Raw genomic sequence first — 22,288 nt, 5'->3', positions numbered from 1 at the left:
TGTTTCATAACTATGCGTTCCAAAGAGCCCAGCTGAAGCGCCTAAAGGTGATCACAGCGCCGCCATTAATCCTGCAGCGGTCACTCGCGGAACTGAACGTAACAACCATTTTGGCTTCGATCGGCCATTTCGCAGCCGAAACAGATACAGTGGAAAGAGGTACAGGGAAGCCAGCTCTGTCTCCCCAGCGGACGCGCGGCGAATTCGCCTCGAAGTTAAGAGGAGCCTAGGTCGGGACGCGCTACCTGAAATCCCCGCTGAGGCATGGTTGTATTAAGACAATATTAATTGTACAGCAATACCTTGCAAACTAAAGATTTTAGAAAACATCACGCGCCCCTCATTTTGTACTCAACTCCAATAAATGTTACTACCAAAAGGGTTTTTTTCCGTTGTTTTTTACGTTTCTAGTACGTTGAAACGTACGTATCCTTATTCAGTTACCAAAGCAGCCGTCTGGCGACACGTCGAGCGACGCTTGGCTAGTCGTGGTGAGTGAGGGAGGGTACTGTTCGTGCATGCGGCGTCTATGAGCAGTTCCGTAACTGAGCTAATCTAATAACGTTGGCTCGGACTCGGGGGCGGATTTAAGACAGGGGAGGGGGGTAAGCCCAGCCCCCGAGGGCATTTCTTTTACAAAAAAAAAAAGGATATAAGCCAGTTATGATTAAGATGAAATTAACTCAAAGGTGCAAGCGAGCTGTACAAAAATGGCAATAGTGATTCGTGGAGAAGGGGAACAAATGGGGACAAAAGACAAACAGAAATCTCCAAAGACAACTTTAGGTGACCTTGTTGGTGTTAGACTGGTGGCAGCTGATAATACCCGTTTGTTCTACCGACGTCTAACCCCCGGTTAGCCCAGTTCGTAGAGCGCTCCAATGGAAATGTAGAGGTCCCGGGTTCGATACGCGGACCGGGCGTATATTTTAAGTCGCGCACCAGTCACCTATAATTCTGTTTGGAGATTTGTGTTTTGTTTGTCTTTTGTCCCCTTTGTTCACTCTCTCCGGAGATTATTATTGCTACTAATGTAGTTATTTATTTATTTATTGTACATACCCTCAAGTGCCGAAGCAATGTGGAGGGGAAGGATAAAGCAAACAAAAATAAAACAAATTGACAAAACAAAAAAGAAGCGGCGAGGCATTCAAAGTATCAGGAATACACTCCGATTGTCAGAAGCTGAAAGAAACATCTGCTACGAACAAAACAAACAAAATTATATGACTCAAGTCGGCTCATCAAACAGAAATGAAAACTAATATTGACGAAAAAGGAAATAATCGGGTATAGTGGCGATATCTACCGGAAGGTGGTTCCAGCCGTTTGATGCAAGCGGGGTAACTAAATAAAAAAAAGGTGTTCGTTTGGCAACGTGTTAATTCAACTTTATTGTGATGGTCCAGGCGGGGAGAGGAATAGTTAGGCATTATAAAGAAATGGTCTCGCAGCATCAGATTATGACACACTTTATGAAACAGGCAAAGTCGAAAAAATATTTTTCTACGCAATGACAAAGAGGGTAATAGGAGGTATTCACTGGACGCCATATTTGAGGGCAATGTTAAGAGCGCATGCTCAGAACGACCTCACATCAATAGCCTGCTAAGACCGGAAACCTTGATGGTGCTAAATGCACGCTCCAAAAGGACTGTGAAAGCTCGCTGTCAGCACGCGCTCAGCAGCAGCGCACACGGATATGGCCACCAGTGAATACTCCCTATAACAAACTGGACTTCATTGATGATATGCTGGTTGTTCGATTATAATTAGACAGAATGAAACGAACGGTGTAATTTTGAACTAGTTCGAGAGCTTTTATGTAGAAAGGCGTGGTTAGGATCCCAACTAGAGGCTGCATATTCTAATTTTGACCGTAGGAGAGTGTTGTAAAGAAGTTTTAAGTTAACTGGGGCCGTTCTGAAGTTTCGTCGTAGGTATCCTAACATGCGGTTAGCGTTGGCGATTATTATATCTACATGAGGTTTCCAGGTTAAAGTTGATATAGTAACACCCAGATAACGGCATGAAATAGACCCTTTCCGGAATTCAGAGCCATCTGGTGACTTAAATGGCAGTTTGACTTTTACCGTACTAATGGCGGCAATGAACCTGGGGTGTTATGTTGCGCTTTTTGGACTCCCAGGAGACTAGGAAGAGGGAAGTGACGTCAACGACACAGCAAACGCAGATTGGGTGTTGATTTTGTTTTCTTCTGTCAACATCCAATCTGCGTTTGCTGTGTCGTTGACGTCACTTCCCTCTTCCTAGTCTCCTGGGAGTCCAAAAAGCGCAACATAGCACCCCTGTGGTCCGCAGTATTTTATGGGGCACCGTCACTTTCGCAAGTCAACGGTAAACGAGAATGTGCGCTTTACTGTACAGTTCTTTTTCAATGCTTTTCAGTGTAGACGGCGAAATAGAAGCAACCAGTCAGAACGAAGCGCCAACCCACATAGATGCCTTAATAGAGTTATATACACAAGGGCTTTGAAGCCTAGTGTGTGCTACGAACTTATTGACTGGGCCCGAGTTAGAAATGAACGTTTACGCAGCTCTTGCTTCCAATGCCTGCTTCAAGTCGCTCTAACGTCTACCATGTATAGGCCTCAAATCATCTGCTTAGGAGCATCTTCAACATCTTCCTTTATCAGAAAACAGAACGCCGCCTTTAGTATAGAAAATATGCCATTTTTCAGATGATGATAGCGATCAAAGTGGCCAGACTGAATTCCGGAAAGGGTCTATTACAGATTCAAGTTGAATGTCGGTTAGTGTATATCCTAAAGGGCGCGCGCCTTGCCGAGACACCCGCATTAGTTTGCATTTGTTAGGGTGTAGCTCCATACGCCATTTTTTGCACCAAAGAGTAATATTATTCAAATCAGATTGCAAAAGGCGTTCGTTATCATCGTCATGAACTTCCAGGTAAATCAAACAGTCATATGCGTATATATGCATGGAGGAAGAAACACAACTTGGTAAATAAATATTGAATATTAGAAAAAAAGGCGGGCCTAAAACTGAACCTTTGCGTAGGCCCGATGGCACATCAGTCAGGTATGAATTATTGACAGTTAGAGATACATATTGTAAGCGGTTGGTAAGAAAGCATTCCAGTCAGGTTAACAAATTAAGATCTAGGTTCAATGAAGAAAGTTTGAGCATAAGTAACTTATGAATAACCTTTTCGAATGATTTAGAAAAATGAAGAAAAATACCGTCAGCCTGCTGGTTTTTCTCCAGTATAGCGTGTAGATAATGGGTGAAATAAAGCAGCTGCGTTTCACAAGAAAATGAGCGACGGAAACCATGTTGAGCAGGGGCAAGAAATGAGTTTGGTTCTAGGTAATTAAACATATGATAGTACAGTATGTGCTCGATTATTTTACAGGGGTATACTTGTGAGTGAAATGGGTCGATAATTGAATGGAGAATGCTTGTTACCGGACTTAAACAGTGAAACCACCTTCGCAGTCTTCCTCCCATTGGAAGCGTTCCACACTGAAGACATTGCTGGAAAATTTGGGCCAGAAAAAAGGACGAGTACATTTTAGTTTGCCTAAGATATTTTTAGGTAATATTATCACTTCCACATGACCATGATACTTTCAGAAAATCAATTAACTTTACAATTCCAGTAGGCTCCATAGCAATGGAAAACATCGGGCTAAACTCACAACGTGGAACGTCATAAAATACATTCCCATCAACTACAAAAAAACTAATTGAGAAAAGATTATTAAACACTGATGGATATTCTGCCGGAGGAATTAACGCACCAGATTCATCGCTAAGAGACATTAAGCCGTCTCCATTCATATTATAAGTCTTCCAGAACTTCTTGAGGTCATTTAACAATAGACTCGGTAAAGTGTTCTCAAAAATATTTTCTTTCACACCAAATACAGCTCAAGAATATTCGACCTCAGCCGCAAAATACGCTTCCCACCGTCCCACCGTCCAGCTTTTTTTTTTTTTTTTTTTTTTTTTTTTTTTTAGAAATGTTTAGTTTTTAGTGTACTGGCAATTGTGAGGCCAACGAAGTGCATTAGGGCAACGCTTTGACCATGACGTCACATCCGTCCTTGACGTCAGATCGCTCTGCCACCCCCCCCCCCCCTCCCCTCCGTACCCACCCCTTCCACACCCCAAGCCTGATCCATAAATCCGCCCCTGCTCGGACTTAGTCTGAAACGTAGTGGGGTGTCGATGAAAAGAAGGCCCAAAGCAGGTGGGGTCGTTGCAACCATGGACGAAATTATGATCCAACCTTTTCCGTCCAAAACTTGACAAACACATCCAACAGTTCTGAAAAGAAAAAAAGTAAGTAGGTGTATCAAAAGAACGTTTGGCCATCAAAATCAAAATCGGTCAACCATGCTCGTTGCTTCACCTTCTGTCTACGCACCACCATTCAAAATGATTCTTATAATAGAACGCGACCCTTTCGTAAAAACGTATTTTAGTTTTGTTTATTTGCCATAAACAAACCGATTTTTGAATTTGTCTTTTTTTCTTCTTTTTTGTCAAAAGCTCGTACTATCATTTTGTTTTTGCCGATGGCCCCGATAACCCGGCATATTCTTGGGCCACTTGGAATACGCTCGCGGTCGTTCTTCGTTCCCGCGAAATAAACGGGCTTCGGGTGGTGATTGATGAGCTGTCTGTTCCACAGCGCCTCTTGGTTTTGCCGCTGTTAGTTTTCGCCCCGTCTTCGCCGGTATCATGCTTCGCTTCACTGTAAGTGCGAGCGCCACGCTTTGAGTGAACCCTGTCATGGTCGCGCGCTCGTGAAATGGAAGTTCAAGACCAACAAGTAATGTTGGTTCATGACAACATGCCAGTGCCGTAGAATTCGATTGCACGCACCTGGAGGGAAAGGTTTGTTTGGTTTGAAAAGTTTTTAATGCCCAAGAGAGAGAGTTGGGGTTAAAGGGAGTGTAGATGGAAAGCAAACATGGCGTTCCGGCTGGTGCGCTATGCGTGCAAGCCCTTGCAGCTTGCGCGCGAACATAGCTTTTGCAAGCTTGCAATTGCACGGGCTTGTCCGCTTGAGCAGAGATATGGCGGCGGCCAGTCACCTTGCTTGCAGTCGTCTATTTGCGACCTGTGCGATCGCAAGCATCGAAGCGGTCGGCCTGCCACGATTCTCCGGATGCTGACCAGGACGTAAGCGAAGTATTTCTACTCAACGCAAATAAGACAAATGTGACAACTTTAATTTTGACGGTGTTGGCAGTGTTGCTTTGAGAGGGCGGTGATTTCAGGCTTCCACCATACTACCAAATTGTACTCACTAACAACATTCACCCTATTGTTCAAAAGGTAATGACATCAGGAGAGGGAGCCGTAGGAGAGAGCCACCAAAACATCTCGCTGCTAAAAGAGCTTTCCAAAAAAAGAGCTCCTGGTCGGTTCCATTTCCCTGTTCGTGCGTACGGCGCGTGATTTGCTCGCTTTGCGAAGCGATGAAACATGCGCGTGCTGGGCTGAGGCGATCGCACGCTGGGCTGAGGATTTTTAGACATTAGAAATACTGTAAAATTACAGAAAGCTTCCTTTCTCTAAAAATAAGGGCCAAGAAGCTTGCCAGGGTCAATGGCGGGTGGCGACGTAGACGACCAAGTTGAGTCGCGGGGTGCGTTTGACGCGCGTATTGATACATGGCGTCAGGAGGAGCGTCGGAAAATGCAGCCGACCAGCGAAAGAAAGCAGGCGACTCGCAGACGAAATTCGTTGGAAGAAAAAGCGCTGTAGTTATGCAGATGCATTTTTTTTTTAAGTTTTGGCTTAATTGTTTGCGATTATTTTTGAACCAAAGGTACATTACAAAAAGGTAATGTTTCTTTTAATAAACCACGGTTGTCGCGAGCCGTCTTGTTAAGGAGATCGGACCCTCTATCAATACGAGCGCCAAACGCGGCCTGCAACTCGACATGGTCATTTGCGTAGCTGCCCGCCATTGACCGTGGCAAGTTTCTTGGCTCCATTTTTTTACAGAAAGGGGCTGCGCTTTTCAATTTTACAAGAAAAAAAACGACCTGTGAAATTCACCTTTGACAAAAAGTTTAGACTGCTATGTGCATGCATCGATTTTTACGGTCAATTTTAGACCAATCCTGGTGACTTGGGACACCCTATATATTCAAGTGAACTCACAGTCATTTTCTTAGAGTGTAAGATGCAAGCGCTGGTGAACTGTACAGCCCAAGAAAAGCGCTTCATTTTTTCCATGTAAAAAAAAGTTGAAAGCCGGAGCCGCAAACCCAAATAAAATGTACGCAACAAGAACACGTAATACAAAATTGTGTTAGGCGACGTGCTTTATGTCCCGCAGTTTTCGTTTGCGAGATCTATCAAAGTACTTGAAAACTATTTCATTTATTATTTTCATATCTAAAATAAACGAATAAGTTTATGCATAGTACACCAAACAATAAAAAGCGGAGATTTAAGAGGATTAACCAAATAACAGCATCGTATGCACCCTTCCGGAGACACCAGTCAACTATGTGCTACTTCACGTTCTCATTCTTATCTCGCGCAACATAATTAACTAACCTCAATGACATTCATAGGAGGAGAAAATATTGCACGGCTTTTACGAGACGCTAGAAAAGCCCCACTGTCTGCGTAAACGCGCTAGGGTATGTCACATCTTTTAAGTAGCAGACGCCTCGGCACAGGACCATCGCTTTTTCTATTGTGCACGTCTACCGAAGAGTAATGAATTCGTCGAGGTCATTGCTGCATAAAATGAATTCCTTTGCTGTTCCGAACGAAATGCACGGCTCTGGTGCACACTGTCGTGTTGAAGGGTGATCCTGAAAATAGCGAGGTTTATAATTAGTGATGTGCATCCATGCCTGAAAGCCGTTTCACATGGAGCGACCGCAAGAAAAACATCCCTGCGACTTTCAGTTTCCTGCGCCAATGAGACGTGATTGAGTGAACCCTTATAAACTTGCCGATTAAAGTGTTCCGTAACGAATATCTTAAATCTTCTAGGAACTTACCTAAAAAAATTTAGACCTCTTTGCATCATGAGCTGCTGTCACATTTTCTGTAGGAACTTGACTTTCAGTTGTCATAGGTGATTCTCCTAGCGAAAAAGTGAAAGCTGCTTACAACTCCCTGTAACGCCGAATTAGAGCGCAGGTCTTGAGGAGGAGGAGGGAAGGGCACTGGGGGGGGGGGGGTTAAACTAACCAGGGGGGGTCACGTGACCTTGGGGGGTCACGTGACCTTGGGGGTCACGGGACCCCCAATGCCGATGATGTCATCACTGACGTCATCAGTGACGATGACGATGCGGGTACCGATGACGTCATTAGTGACGTCACTGAAGACTTCACCAGTGATGATGACGATGACGATGCGAATGTCGGTGACGTCATCAGTGACGTCGCTGATGACGTCATCAGTGATGATTACGATGACGATGCGGATGTCGGTAACGTCATCAGCGATGATGACGATGACGATGCGGATGCCGGTGACGTCATCAGTGATGATGACGATGACGATGCGGATGCCGGTGACGTCATCAGTGACGATGACGATGTGGATGCCGTGACGACATCAGTGACGTCACTGATGACGTCATTAGTGATGATGACGATGACGATGCGGATGTCGGTAACGTCATCAGTGATGATGACGATGACGATGCGGATGTCTGTGACGTCATCAGTGATGATGACGATGGCGATGTGGATGCCGGTGACGTCATCAGTGATGATGACGATGTGGATGCCGGCGACGTCATCAGTGATGATGACGATGACGATGTGGATGTCGGTGACGTCATCAGTCACGATGACGTCATTGGGGGGTCACGCGACATCGGCGGGGGTCACGTGACCTAAGGGGAGTCACGTGACTTCGGGGGGTCACGTGACCTCGGGGGGGGGTCACGTGCCCCCCACGAGGTCACGTGACCCCGGTGGGGGGGCTCGCGCGGTGCATTATGGGACATTTCCCATGATGCACCGGGGTCACGTGACCTCGGGGGGGTCACGTGCCCCCCCACGAGGTCACGTGACCCCGGTGGGGGGCTCGCGCGGTGCATTATGGGACATTTCCCATGATGCACCGGGGTCACGTGATCTTGGGGGGGTCACGTGCCCCCCCACGAGGTCACGTGACCCCGGTGGGGGGCTCGCGCGGTGCATTATGGGACATTTCCCATGATGCACCGCGCGGTTACGCCGACGCCGACGCCGACGCCGACGGCGACGGCGACGCCGACGGCGACGCCGCTCAAGCCGGAAACGGGCCCCTAAGAGCTGCGCTCTAAAACAGAAGTTGCGGTAAAACTTCTGTACGACTACTTTTCAGTAGATGGCGAAATCCGAGCGTAACCAATTCAACAATGACGAAAGCTTATCTACATCTCTGTGCATGTCTGGTGGGTGCCAAGAGTGATTGCAGGCGCCTATAGGTGTCTGCGGCCAAAGCTGCACCTTCGCGACGGTTCTTTAAAAACCAGAGCACGGGTATGATGATCTTAGACAGGAACCTTTAAAAACTCCGCTGAGGACGGTGCTACGAACTGCCACAGCGGCAAAAACAACCTCATGATCGGCGCAGCCTTGCACATCTGAAAGAAACGCGCGCTTTCTTCTCGCTCAGACGATACGAAAACCACCCCGAAGCACCTCAGTCGTCGGTAGCATTCGTATAGACGATGACTTTAAAACTGTGTTGCCAACGTTAGGGAGTTTTCCCTGGATCTAGGGATTTCAGTCATCGTTCAGGGGCAAAGGGAAATGTGTTCAAATCTAGGGATTGTTTTTAATGGATATCAGAGGGCATTAGAGAAACGTTCCTTCCCTTTTTCCTCCTCGTGTCGGCCGAGTGCAGCGGGGAAAGAGGCTTCTTTGTAAATTGCCAAGGCCAGAGATTATCTCCAGTAATAACAACAGCGATTTTGGGGGGCCCCCACAAGGCCAAAGTAATAAAGTTTAGTTATGTAAAAAGGTTTCATCGAAGCAAATTTAACCTTTAAATAACCACCCAACAACAAGAATCTATTCTTAAGCTATTCCATAACGATAATCTCAATAATAACGCGAATTAAGACATTTTCTAGATATCTAGGGACCTCTAGGGAATCTGATATACGATCTGGGGAAGGAACGACCGCGGAGCTTGGCAACACTGCTTCATATTCTTCTAACAAAAAAGAGGGGGAGGGGGAAGGGCGGAGAAAGTTCGCAAGCATCACGCCTGCCCCAAGCGAGTTATGTGAGAGCCCCGACCGCGCAAGTTGAAGCAGGCCTTCTCCGAAAGGGCCAGCCAGTAGTCACAGGCAGATGTGAATGACAGCAGAAACTCGCTGTGGTGATCGTTTTTACTTCTTTTCTTGCAGCTTTTTTGTTTCTCTGTTCGCCGAGCAAGAGAAGCGGGCAAATAGGAGCTACATCAGCAAAACATCTGTTTTGCTTCGTTTTGTTGTTCTTTTTTTTTTGTGAAAAAAGCCGTTTAAAATTAAGGTGTTCTTTTCGTTGATTTTTTCTTCTTTTTCTTCATATACAACCGGGACAAAGAAACCAAGGTTCCGTCGGGTCACTGAATTGAGGATTTTAAGCCGCAGCAACAAAAAGGCTGTATATTCTTTTTTTAAGTGGCATTTTTTTATAAATTGTAAGGTGATTCTAGAGCCCTTAAATACGATATGCTTCCCTTCAGTGATTAGAGTGCTTAACATTATTGTTCCCATTTATCTGGAGCATTATTTTGAGTCGCGAGAAACGCGTTTTCGTCCTTCATAAATGTTGAAGCGGTCCGCGACGGAGCGAGCTGAGCTTTTTGTACACTATCTAAAGCTCAAGTAGCCTTAGTTTCGAATCGTAACAGTCGCCCTCGCTCCCTTCAGGCCGCCTCCCGTGGTGTGAAGCGCCATCTAGTTTTTCTTTGCAAAACTGGGTTGAATAGAGTATGGCGAAACGTCATCTAGACGCTGTGCTTCGTAACATAAGCATTCCATTAAATACAATGCAATTACCGTCACAACCGCCCCCCCCCCCCCCCCCCCCCCCCCAAAAAAAAATCGGTGGCGCGTTGTATGACGGGAGGCCAGTCTTGAAAAGGGCGAAGCGAGGTACTGCTAGTGCCTTCGTAACTGTGCTAGTCTAGTAACGTTGGCAAGGGCTTATGTGCAGCATGAGTAATGTAACTGACATTTTTGCATGACGGGCAGTGTGGGCTCAATCCTTTCCCCTGCCAATTTTGATATAGATAATCATTGCATCCACGTGCGGACGTGATTTCGCTACTCAGCAATAAACAGTAAAAGCCCCAGTCGTCGTGTCCCAGTCAAATGACCCCTCTGCGGTACGGCACCAGTATTTATTACCAGATATCATGAGCAGACAATACTTGCGCTGTGCAGACATTCAAAACTCCGAATGGGCATTCGCGGTACGAGTGATCTCGTAATAGTCTTTGTGTTACAATTTTAGGTATGTTTTTTGTGTGTGCGTACTGCTTAGTGTTTTCGGTAACGAAGTAACTTACTCGTTACTTTTCAGAAGATTGACGTATAACGCACTTACGGTACTCATTTCAAGTAACGGATAACATAGTTTCAATACTCGCTAAATCTTCCCAGAGCATAAACAAAATTACTTACATTTTTTCGTGTTTCTTAGCACCAAGTCGCATGGATTCTTGCACTCGTTCCACGTACTTTTAAAAGTTTGCCTATAGTTAATTACCTTAAGATAATTACCTTTATTATCTTAAAATAGTTCTTTTTAGTGTAACATGACATAACACCACGGAGTGATACCGCGACCGCGGAGCGCGCGCTTAAAAGCAAACTTCAGAGGCTTCAGCAGCGCGGTACATGTTAACGGTTTGCTAAAAGTCAGTAATATTTCTTGAAATACATCACTTATTGAAACCTGTGACGTCAAAACAGTAAAACGTCTTAATTCATAAATAAAACGTAGCACAAAAGTAACTCGCGTTACTTTTTGATGGTAATGGTAACGGAAACGCGTTCCTTTTATTTCGAGGTAACGTACTTCAGTAACGCGTCTCTTCTAGGTACGGTTCGGATTATCTGACAGCAGTTATGCCAAGAAGGTTGGGCGGGTATTGTTTCGAAATAAAACAATAATAAAACTTAGCATCTTTCTCGAATATAAGTGTTATCTGCAACATTGCTCGTTGCCTCTAGGGAATAGCAAAATTTAATGCGTTTATGGATGAAGGAAGAATAATACAATTAAGACAGGGAAAACACAACCACATCTTTCATGAAAGATGTGGATGTGTTGTCCCTGTTTTAATTGTTTTATTCTTTCTTCATCCATGACTTGAACCAACACGCTCTTCTCCCAAGCATACTTAATGCGTTATCGCGCTTTCTTATCTCCTATCGCAGGAGTGGTGTCGACGCACGGTCCTCACGCATCCCTGCAAGACTCACCAGGACTGCTTTTGCCCACGAACCAAATTCTTCTGCTCCGCCGGCAGGTGTCGCTCATCGCCCGTCAGGAAAGGTAAATGGAGAGGCGCGCTACCGCTGGACGAAAGTCACCTGATGCCAGGCCTGTATCGGGAAAGTTGGTCCGCCTCTCGCATCCCCGCGTTTCTGCTTAGACTTTAATCTCCAAGAAACGCCTCGAATTTCAGACACAATAATCGTCTGCGGTTTGTGCTAGCACGCTATTTTTGTTGTCCCCTTTTTTAATGTCAGTTCAATTAAAGAGCCGAGGAATGACTACTGTAGTTAAAAGCCAGAATTTGTGATGTTTGTTACCCCAATAGATTTTTTTAACTACTTCTGGTGTTTCTAAATTATTTTCGACATTGAATTCGAGTGTTTCCTCTGACGCAAATTTGTTTTTCAACGGCTCAATTTCACGAAGACTTGATTTTTTTTTTCAGCATAAAATACACCTTTACCGTGACGTTACATGTCCTAGAAATGTCCAAATCAATATTTAACACATGTCTGAAACACAGATACGAACCTTCCGTGTATTTATGTGAAAACTTTCGTAAAACCCCGATGAGTTCCTCAGTTTAAATTTTGTTTAGGACAAAACAACTGGAGAAAAGCACCCTAAATGCGGCGATTTATCGCGAATATGTTTTTTCCAAGATTAAACAATTCAAAGGAAACAAAAAGTATGCTCATAAAAGATTTTGTTTACAGATTAAATGCTGCTTTAAGAACACTACAATTGATATCAACCGCCAATAGCGCGAATTATGTCCTTTATAACCGTGTACGATAGCTTTTAAAACTAATCATATGGCCTTTACTGACCTCGTCTGCTTAACGCGCCCAAAAAATGAGCGAGCGAAGGAAACGAGAGCAGTGACGTCAGAAAGTCGAGTTGGCATGATTAGTGGATAGACCTAGAGCTAGCTGCCCTAGTCTCCAATGCACTCGCCGAACGAGTTTAAACTCAACGGCCAAACGGCAGGCACCGGCGTTCTATGTTCTAACGTGTTTGTCGAGCCCAGTGGAGACGAAGGCAGCTAGCTTGAGGTCTACCCCCTAATCGCTCCAACCAGAACTCGGCGTTCTCACGTCCAAGCGCGCTCTCGTCTTCTCCTCTCCCTCACTTTCTGCCCATGAAGGTGACAGCAATTGTTTCCGCTAAGAGTCCACCATTGCTACTGGATTCTGGGAAAGTAGCCCCAAGATCCCTCGCATGGTCGCCATTTTGGTTCGTGGAATGAGCAGTTCCTCCTTGACCCCGCCATTCATGGTGAGCCGATCCAACTTACCGGAAATGAGTTTCTTTATCGAGACATTTCTTGAATACCAAGATTTAGTTTTCCACTCACCGGCCAAAGGAAGCGCATATCGTGGCACCACCATTACGTGCGGCGTCGGTGCTCGGCGGCATTGAAAATATTTTCTTGTCTTTAGAAACGCGAGAACATAACCATCGTGGAAGATCTGTGGAGAAGAAGGTGATTGACAAGTGCATTGCATGCACAATGCCAAGCACGCTTATATCGGAGAAGAACGCTTGAAGCACGATGATGCTTCATGGCGATCTTGGCACGACTGTTTCAGGAGGACCTTTTCGAACCTTCGAAGATTTGAATAGATCGAAATGGCGATTGCCGTGGCAACTGAGACCGATAAGATAATCGCATTTCGAGGTTTCTGTCGTCTGTATGTCAGTATCTGTTTGTGCCCGGCTAGCAGGCAGGGAAGGAAACGGCACTACTTTCCCAGTATCCGGCGACTTTAGAGTTAACAGCCCGGCTGGACTATCGAAGAATCGAAATTTCGAGAATTAAAGTCGGCTGGTATATGTTCCATTTCTGTCCTCCTTCGATAACGCGTCGGTGTCTTGTGAGCCTCGAACGTTCACGCGCAAAACCCAAGCACAAAGAAAGCCAATGCTGTTACTGCAAAACACGGATGTTGTGACACTCCTTACGTGATAGCGTAAATGCCGTCGGATTTCTTTTTGTTGGTTGTAAAGAACATTCGTGTATGTATTTCAACTCGTGACTTCATGCAGTTTTATAAAAAAAATTCACCGTTTTTTTTTGTGATTTTCTTTTATGGTAGCGTTTTGCCGCTAAGCGACACCAATCGAGCAACCGTGATCACGATCAGATTTTTTTTCTTTTAATATTGTTGCTGGACACGCGCGTGGCAGTTGGAGCTCAACCGCTCGATTATCTTGTCCCCCTGGCAAGGCCTGTTTTATTTTACTCATTTCCCGCGATATCCCAAGTTCTCAGAGCGGCCGCTGCGAATCAAGTTGAGCCTGGTGGCGCTACATCGTCCCAAACGATAGTTTGAAAAGAACAACAAGAAAGGGCTCGAGGTACGAGGAACGTGGATCTGTCCTCTAGGGTTGACATCGCGGCAACGACATCACCATAATTTAAACGCCCCGGCACTAAGGAAAGAAGAGTCCGCTCTTCCGCTATAGAAAGACATCAGTTAGCGAAAAACATAGTTTTCAACCTGCAACCGCGATCTACAAAGATCGAGTTTACATATTGCCATACACCTTTTCCAAAAAAACACTTTGGAGATCCGTGACGCCGCTGGAGAGGCCGCCCGCAGTCATTCGTTGAGTTGTTCGCATTCCGCACTAACTCCTGCGGTGAACTCACGAGCTGCAGCGCATTTGCTGGACTAACTCCGATGAGAGTCAGGCCGTTTACAGGGACGAAGTGATACCGATTGAGCAACTGTGATCAGGATCTCTGAAAACATCGGGTGACGACAACATTCAGGCAGGCAAAGCAGAAACGACGCTAAGATTTAGAAGGGTGTTTCTTCTTTACGCCGAGCAAGTGGTCTGAAGTGCGTCTTTGGCGCATAGGAACGTAAGCAGGGTCACGCCAATCAGGGGGCAGCATGGATAATTAACGAGCAGGGAGCGAGCGATGACGAGTCAGCCAAGCGCGCGCTTTTAATGGTCCAGCTCGAGGGGCTTAAAGGAAAGCATGTGGTCGCATTTTGGCGGGTAAGCAACCGCACGAGGTACACATAAAGCCCCTCCATGTGAAAAAGTAGCGCAAGGTGCGTCGCTGCACGAGGCACGTGCAACGTGCAGCAATTGGGAAGATCAGGGGGGCACAGCGCAGCACTGAGCTAGATTTCAGACGCCATGTTCTTCCCAGAAGTGGCGCGCTTGTCGCGCGCCACTTGTGGGCATTTCCACGACAATGAACGGCGCCACTTTTCCCAGAATATGGGGGCTTTAGCTACACAAGGACCAGGCGAACTTCCACTCAATGTAGTGACCAGACATGTACAGAGCGCGACACTGTTAGCGCGAACAATCGATCACCGATTTTTCCAGTTTTTCTCTTTGAAACCAAGGGATGTCATCGAAGTTATTATTACAACGGAAATAGCTCATTCAGTTCTATAATGTAAGCGAAAACATTTCGTGCTCGCTAATACTATTAAGAAGTAAAATGCGAAAATGCGCCGATGTCGTGTTCACGCTAACAGTGTCGCGATGTGTACGTATGTCATGTTCCTCCGCGGGGACGAGGGCACGTCGAAAGACGAAGCGACACATAAGTAGACGAACAAAATTCATTTACTCACAAGCACAAAAGAAAGCAGAACAGAAAACAAAATTATAAGCAGAAGTGAAAGGAAAAAAAAAATAGAGTGGTTAAATAGCTACAGTCAATACAGACAATCTCGGTCGCGCGCTGAGAACACTCACAGTCTCGAGCGTCGAACTTGTTTGGAACGGAACGCGGCCTTGTTCCTCGATGTTACGGGTGTGGATCCAAGCTTGCTAGGAGCTCTAGGCCTTCCAGCACCGGTTCGATGGTATCCTTTGACGGACCAGGTACGCGGCCTGGGTTGACAGGAGTGTTGCGAGGCCACCCCTTCGCGTCCGCCTTCGAGCTCAAAGTCCGATGCTCCGAGCTTCCGGTGCGAGCAGCAGGCACCACGTCGCTCCGGCTCGATGGCGGCGAGAAGACCTGGAGCGGAGCCAGGGTTCACCAGGAGCGAAGCCTGGCTGCCGGGAGCGTTCGCGTGTCAGCTGCCGCCCTTCAGGTTCAGTCGTCGAATGTCTTGCGCGAGCTTCTCCTTTCCCTTTTGCTCGAGCTTATCCTTTCCCTTTCGCTCGAGCTTGCCCCCTTCTTCGTCTTCTGCTTACACCGTCACCTCAGGAACGTGACACTCCCCCCTTCTTCAAGAGCCTCACTTCCTGAGGCGAATAGCGGTCAAAGTTCTGATGAGATGTGCGTCACGTCGTTGGCGTCGCTGGTCTTCCTCACAACGCTCACCACACACACACGCATCAAAACATCAACATACGCATAAAAACAAAATAAGACCTTGATATTCGCACCAGTCTTAACACTGTTCATAACGCTCGTTCAGGCTTGGCAGTTTATCCTTTGAAAGTTTCGGCCCGACGTCTGCTTCTGGAAACATTACTGTAACTTTCCTTTAACTTTGTTCCAAATGAACTCAAAGCTTCCCGGTGCATTATATAAGCTAGTCACGACTCCTCACACGCGACTCATAAAGTCAGCCCCCACGTTGTCCCTACCCTTAATATACTCTACATGAAAACTTTGATCTTGCAACGTCCAAAGGCTGATGGTCGTGTGTACCTTGAAAGTTCTCCCGTACAACAACAACTTGAATCCTTGCGATCTGGTGATATCTTCCCTAGTTGAAGAACTGTTCAAAAGAGACTTAAATTTATACTGTAAGCTATTACTGGACACTAAGTCCAAGAAGACAAGAAAACGAACAGTCACAAACTGGATTCCAAATAACTGGCCTGGAACTAGCGAAGTATCATCACAAAAGTTCGAAAACCCGAAGTTTGTTTAGAGTTCGAATACCACGTATAACTCACTTACCAAGTGAAAGTTTAAAAAGAAAACACTGAAACCGCCATGACAACAGTGCGAAATCCAAAGACGAAAAACAATCAAAAACGACGCAGCTTATGACTTGCAGCAGACGCTACAAACATGCTGTGTACAAAGTCCTGTCATAATTTCAGTATTAAATTGGCCTTCTTAATCTAAATTAGCTAACCGCCCAACCTGGGCCTTCGAGCTGACCAGCTCGGCGTAGGACCTAACCGCGTCTTGGCGTCACACTCAATCTGTGCTAGGCTGGTCTCAGCCGAATCGGACACAACCTCTGAGCATTTAGTGCTTCCGGTTTGTTCTTGTATCCGAACTTGCTTCCGCATCTTCTGGACCGCTCGTCTCTGACGCCTGCTTATCTGGCGTGCGTCCTGTCTCAGCCCAGTGATTCCTGTTCGGCGACGAAGCTTGCGTACCTTGAAGCGCTCTCTCCGCCCCTCTCTGATCTGCTTTGCGTAAGGCATTTGACTCTGTGGTCCTCCCGCGGAAACCATACTGCGTTTCGTTCGACGAGATTTAGTCAGACATTTCTTTATTTCGGACTTTTCGCCGCTATCTCGTTGTCGGGATTCCGAAGCATCACCGGCTAGAAGCCCCACCCACAATGCATTGGTTGCGTCCTGCACGCTCGGTATCTCAGTTCTCGCCGTTTCTGGGGCGCAGCTTAAACCTCCGTAAGGTTTAAAAGCCTCCCCGAGTAATCTCATTTCCCTGGCAGGCGCCTCTGTGTCTGCACTCAGGCTATGGGGGACTGTTATCAAGTCACTCTCAACTTTCCCATCAACGGATCGCTCTTCAACTGATGCGCACATCGCATCTTGAGCTGAAGTCACTATGGCTTCCAAAAGTCCGATCATCTCTTTCAGGCTACGAGATTCTGCCTGAAGACGCGACAGTCGTGCGGCCGTCTCTCTTTTACATTTCTGCATTTCTGAGGAATCTCCCTCACCTCCATTCTCCGTCTCTTGCCATAGCATTTCCCATTCTTCACATTCCAGCTCCCGCTCTTGCTTTACGAACAAAAGGTGACCTTCTAGCCACTTCTTCAGTGACACCTCGTCCATTTCCAAGGACTGCCCGAGTTTCGTTACCCTATTGAGTGTGTCATCTTTTCTCATCCATGCTCTTTCGTCGTCTACAGATTTCTTCAACTCTGGCCCAGCATAGCCCAGTTCCTTTTCGACAGCCGTTAATTTCTCTACCTCCATGACCCTGGATGCCTTTCGCCTTCCGACGCTCCTCTACCTCTCAGAAGAACAAGACGTCAGAATGGGCCACAGATCCTGGCAGGCTCGCCAATTGTCATGTTCCTCCGCGGGGACGAGGGCACGTCGAAAGACGAAGCGACACATAAGTAGACGAACAAAATTCATTTACTCACAAGCACAAAAGAAAGCAGAACAGAAAACAAAATTATAAGCAGAAGTGAAAGGAAAAAAAAAATAGAGTGGTTAAATAGCTACAGTCAATACAGACAATCTCGGTCGCGCGCTGAGAACACTCACAGTCTCGAGCGTCGAACTTGTTTGGAACGGAACGCGGCCTTGTTCCTCGATGTTACGGGTGTGGATCCAAGCTTGCTAGGAGCTCTAGGCCTTCCAGCACCGGTTCGATGGTATCCTTTGACGGACCAGGTACGCGGCCTGGGTTGACAGGAGTGTTGCGAGGCCACCCCTTCGCGTCCGCCTTCGAGCTCAAAGTCCGATGCTCCGAGCTTCCGGTGCGAGCAGCAGGCACCACGTCGCTCCGGCTCGATGGCGGCGAGAAGACCTGGAGCGGAGCCAGGGTTCACCAGGAGCGAAGCCTGGCTGCCGGGAGCGTTCGCGTGTCAGCTGCCGCCCTTCAGGTTCAGTCGTCGAATGTCTTGCGCGAGCTTCTCCTTTCCCTTTTGCTCGAGCTTATCCTTTCCCTTTCGCTCGAGCTTGCCCCCTTCTTCGTCTTCTGCTTACACCGTCACTTCAGGAACGTGACAACGTACCACGTTATTGGTCAGAAGTTATTTCTGCCTAGTTACTTTTTGCGATAACGATCGAGTAACGTATTTAGTTACTTCTAGAGCTCACCTTTTAGGCGCCCGTTTCCGTGTTTCGCGGGGTCGGCGTCGGCTTAACTGCGCTAACTTTAGCGAAAAAATTGACGTCACGTGACCTCGACACCAATTCCATTCCCAGCTGCGTGACCTCAACACCAATTCAATTCCCCAATAAATTTAGCTAAAAATTGAAATGGTGGTGATGTCACGTAACGTCAATTTTCCAGCTAAATGTAGCGGAGAAACTGATTTTGTTCTTAGTTGACGTGACACCAAATCTTGTGATGTCATTTTCCCCGCTAAATTTGGCGGGGAAACTGAATCGGAGGAGTAGGGGAGAGGAATTGGAGGAGGAGGAAGGAAGCAAGAGGGGAGGATACGGAGGGGGAGTAGGGGCATGCCCTCCCCCTCCGTACCCTCGCCCCCCCCCCCCCCCCCCCCCAAGAGCTGCGCTCTAATTTCGCATTGCAAAGATTTGTAAAGGGCGACCCAATCAACGACTGAACAGTATGACAGTATAGCAACGTTTATCGCTAAGCAAGTCAGCCGACCCCAACAACTGGGAATGTCCTTCACCCAGCAAACACAATAAGAATCGTTGGTTGAATCTTCTGGAATTGTGTACAGACCGAATGTAAACCCGGACGTTGCCAACACGGGAAGGCACGGAACCCCTTTGTCAAATTCGAACTTTAAAAGCAGATAGAACAGAAGAGAAAGGGGAATCCCAGATTCACCAGGTTTTCCTGAAGCGCAACATCGCCGTTTTTTCCAGCACGTCGGTAGAAGGACTCTTCAGCGTCGCCGTAGATGCCTTTCTCAAGGAAGCGGGGAAACACGACCGACAAAAACTTGGAGAGGCAGCAACTGCTTAAAGGACGACGCACACTTCGCGCTTTCCCAAGCTTGTCCACCTCCTCCTTTTTATATCCTCTCCACTTTATTACCTCGCCGTAACTTGGCTCCCCTCGCAGCTTAGGAGAGGGGAGCGCTAAGAGGATTAGCTTCCCTCCAGAAAAACCGAGGTCGTACGTCGGCCTTTAAGTGCCACGACTACTGAAAAGAAAACAAGAAACCATGAAACAAAAGCAGTTGTCGATTTGGTCGTCAAAGTAACGAGACAGGTTCACTTGTTACGTTTGAGGTAAAGTAGCGCGTGCTTTTCAAGAATCGGTAACGAGTAACGTATTTAGGTACTTTGGGGGGGAGTAACGTGTACATGTTTGACCTTGACGGACAGCGCAAGGGCGTGGCAAGTTCCATGTTCCGCGGCCAATGAGGTTACGGCGTTTGCCGATAAGAACGCCGTGGAACCAATCAGAAAGCGGGAACGTAATCAGCCACGCCCTGCGCTTTGCGAGTTGACAGTTATTAAGCGCTTTGTAAGACCGTATTCACTGACAGTTCAAAAAACGAAAGGCTCATCGTGATACGCTTTTTGCTTCGTCGTGTCTTGCTCGAGCGTGCTTTACGGCTAATGCGGGGATGTGATAATGTGTCCGAAGTGAGAATAACCGGCTCGGAACTTGCCGCGCAATGCGTTTCCAAAGTTGGCGGTGACCCTTGTGGTGAAGCGTTACCTTCTAATATGCATCTCCCACACGCGGCTAAAACGTTTTCACTCCCGACTTTTAAAATTTTTATCATGTGTGGTTTTGGTTGTAATGCACGGTGAAAGCAGTGTTCACGCAACTTTTTCGTAGATTTTATTTATTGTACTGTACGTTTTTTTTGAACGTGAAAATGAATACCACTTTAGTTTTTCGCGCACTTTTTTTTAAATGAAAGATGACAGATTGGGACATGAAACTGAATGACAGTTTCAGGTCACAATTTTTTGGGGGATTATTTCTACCAAGCAGAAGGATTTTAGTCTATCAAAAAAAAAAGCCGCGATAGCATTTAAAAAAAAAAAAAACGAAAACAAGTCATAACAAAAGATTTTCGTTGGCTGAAACTCTAGAACGTTCTTTGACGTCTTCGCTTGAGGGCTCTTGGCAATATCGATCGGCCCTACCAGTCTAGAAGAGCAGTTTTCTAGGTAAGAATATTGACGCGGCTGTCCCCGACGTTGACAGGAATCAATTTCGAATCCTTCTTGACAGACGCCGGCTGACCATACGGAACGGCTGGCTAGCGAACCCGCAAGTGCACGGGACGGGGCTCCCTCTCGGAATATCTCGTACACGTCGCAAATTGCACTCCGCACGCGATCCAGCACCCCGATATGCACAAACTAGGGGGTGCACCTGACATCCCCCTCCCCTTCTGTCCTCGTAAAAGGCCCTCGGACGTTTGCTCCAGTCTTTCTGTCACGTGACTCCATTCTGGGGTGCTTGTAGCATGTCTTTTCCGACTGGTGCGTTCACCACGTCCACCCGAAAGCCAAACGTTGTCCCTCGGCTTCTGCCCGATGACGTCACAAGAGTGTCGGGCTGCTCCTTGCCGCAATCCTGGTGGTGGTGCAGCAGCGGGGGCGGGTACTGCAGAAGCCTGTTCCGCTTTACGTCGCTCCGTCTCCAGCCCTACGGTTTACGGAAGCCAAAGCGCACCCGAGATGAGACTCCGCTACGCAGGGACCCTTGCGTCGACTCTCCATTTTCGCCATCCGCCATGATGAGGAGGGACATCCAACAAGTATGACAAGCCAGGCTTCTATGACGAAAATATCTGGCATGCAGCTCGGGACAACCTTCGACGCACGGGCGGTGTAGGACGGCAAATAGCCCATTGAAAGACGCAATCCAGGCGCCGTGGTTATATCTAACCACTGAGAAAATTCAACTCTGAGTGCGCACGTACACGTGGTTCCTACCATGAGTCTTCAATAGGCAACTCAGGCTTCAATAGTCAACTCCGGGAATACGTGCGTCGGGGCTCTTACCGCCTGGTTCACGCCTTGTGATGATACAATACACGCTCCATGAAATATTAGTCCAGAATAGGCGACGACTTCCACGTTGGTTGACGTCTTGTGATTTAAGTCTCTAAGAAGGCGTAAGGAAGACAGAACGGAGTACGTCATGTCCTTGTTATTGTTTAAGTTTTGGATTTTCGTGCTTCGCGAACCCCCAAAATATAAAAGAAAATGCAGCGTGCCGCTTCCTTGATATGCCAAGCGTCCGAGTCGCCCCGGGCGTATATCTTAACAGCCCCATAATTCCATTTACCGAGCAGTGCAGTGTGGGACGACCGCGAGGTGTCTTGGGATTGTTTTGAAAATGTCTATATACCCACATCGGTGCAGCTACCGCTCAGGTTAAGAGAGGCACGAAATGAAAACCGACCTCATTACTGTCGGATGACCGCGAAATTGCATGCACGAAAACAACTTGATGTGAATGGCGTCTGTGTCGTATTGCTAAGAACGCGAAAACCGGAATTGCCTGACAAAAAACGTTAGCTTAGCATGATGAGTCAGTACGCTCAAGAAAGACGATATTTATTTTCACAATGGTGGTGGCAATTAAGGGGTGGCGGGGAATATGTGTTTATTTGAATTAAGTATATTCCATGTGCGATGAAAGCGCCAACTTAGGCGCTAACAAAAAAAAGAGAGAAAGAAATAAAAATAAACGCTGCGAAGATTTACACTCGTCGGTATACAAGGTTCATAAAGGATTACGTTTATGGCTATCTGGCACCAACATCGTTCTCCAAGTAAGGGCACCTTGTCATATTCAAGCTTAGTTGTTTGTCAAGAAACTTTACAGGTTTAACTTAAAGCTATTTTCAAAATATGTGTAGATTATAACCCTGTTGGAGCGTTGCTCATTTAAAAGAAACTCTAGATGCAGGCTTCGTGTTTTCTGGGGTCTCGCTGGTTTCGTTTTCAAGATCTCTTGTTGATGAAATGTACTTAAAGGTTGCTCTGAAGTACGAACATCC

The 22,288-nt window shown here is 46.8% G+C and overlaps 1 protein-coding gene across 1 annotated transcript in view; it reads left to right on the top strand.

Moving 5' to 3' along the window:
* The window catches only part of LOC115329097, a 125,536-nt gene extending 113,855 nt beyond the window's left edge, over positions 1–11,681 (top strand). The window contains exons 2-3 of the mRNA XM_040218027.1: positions 11,402–11,519; positions 11,653–11,681. Coding sequence (XP_040073961.1) covers positions 11,402–11,519; positions 11,653–11,681 — 147 coding nt within the window. The remainder of the gene's footprint in view (positions 1–11,401; positions 11,520–11,652) is intronic.
* Positions 11,682–22,288: the final 10,607 nt, after the last annotated feature.

The sequence above is a fragment of the Ixodes scapularis genome, unplaced genomic scaffold, assembly GCF_016920785.2.
Source record: "Ixodes scapularis isolate PalLabHiFi unplaced genomic scaffold, ASM1692078v2 PGA_scaffold2__306_contigs__length_199485367, whole genome shotgun sequence".
Taxonomy (NCBI): Eukaryota; Metazoa; Arthropoda; class Arachnida; order Ixodida; family Ixodidae; genus Ixodes; species Ixodes scapularis.
Note: the sequence above shows the minus strand (reverse complement) of the source record. Positions and strands in the feature narration are given on the sequence as shown.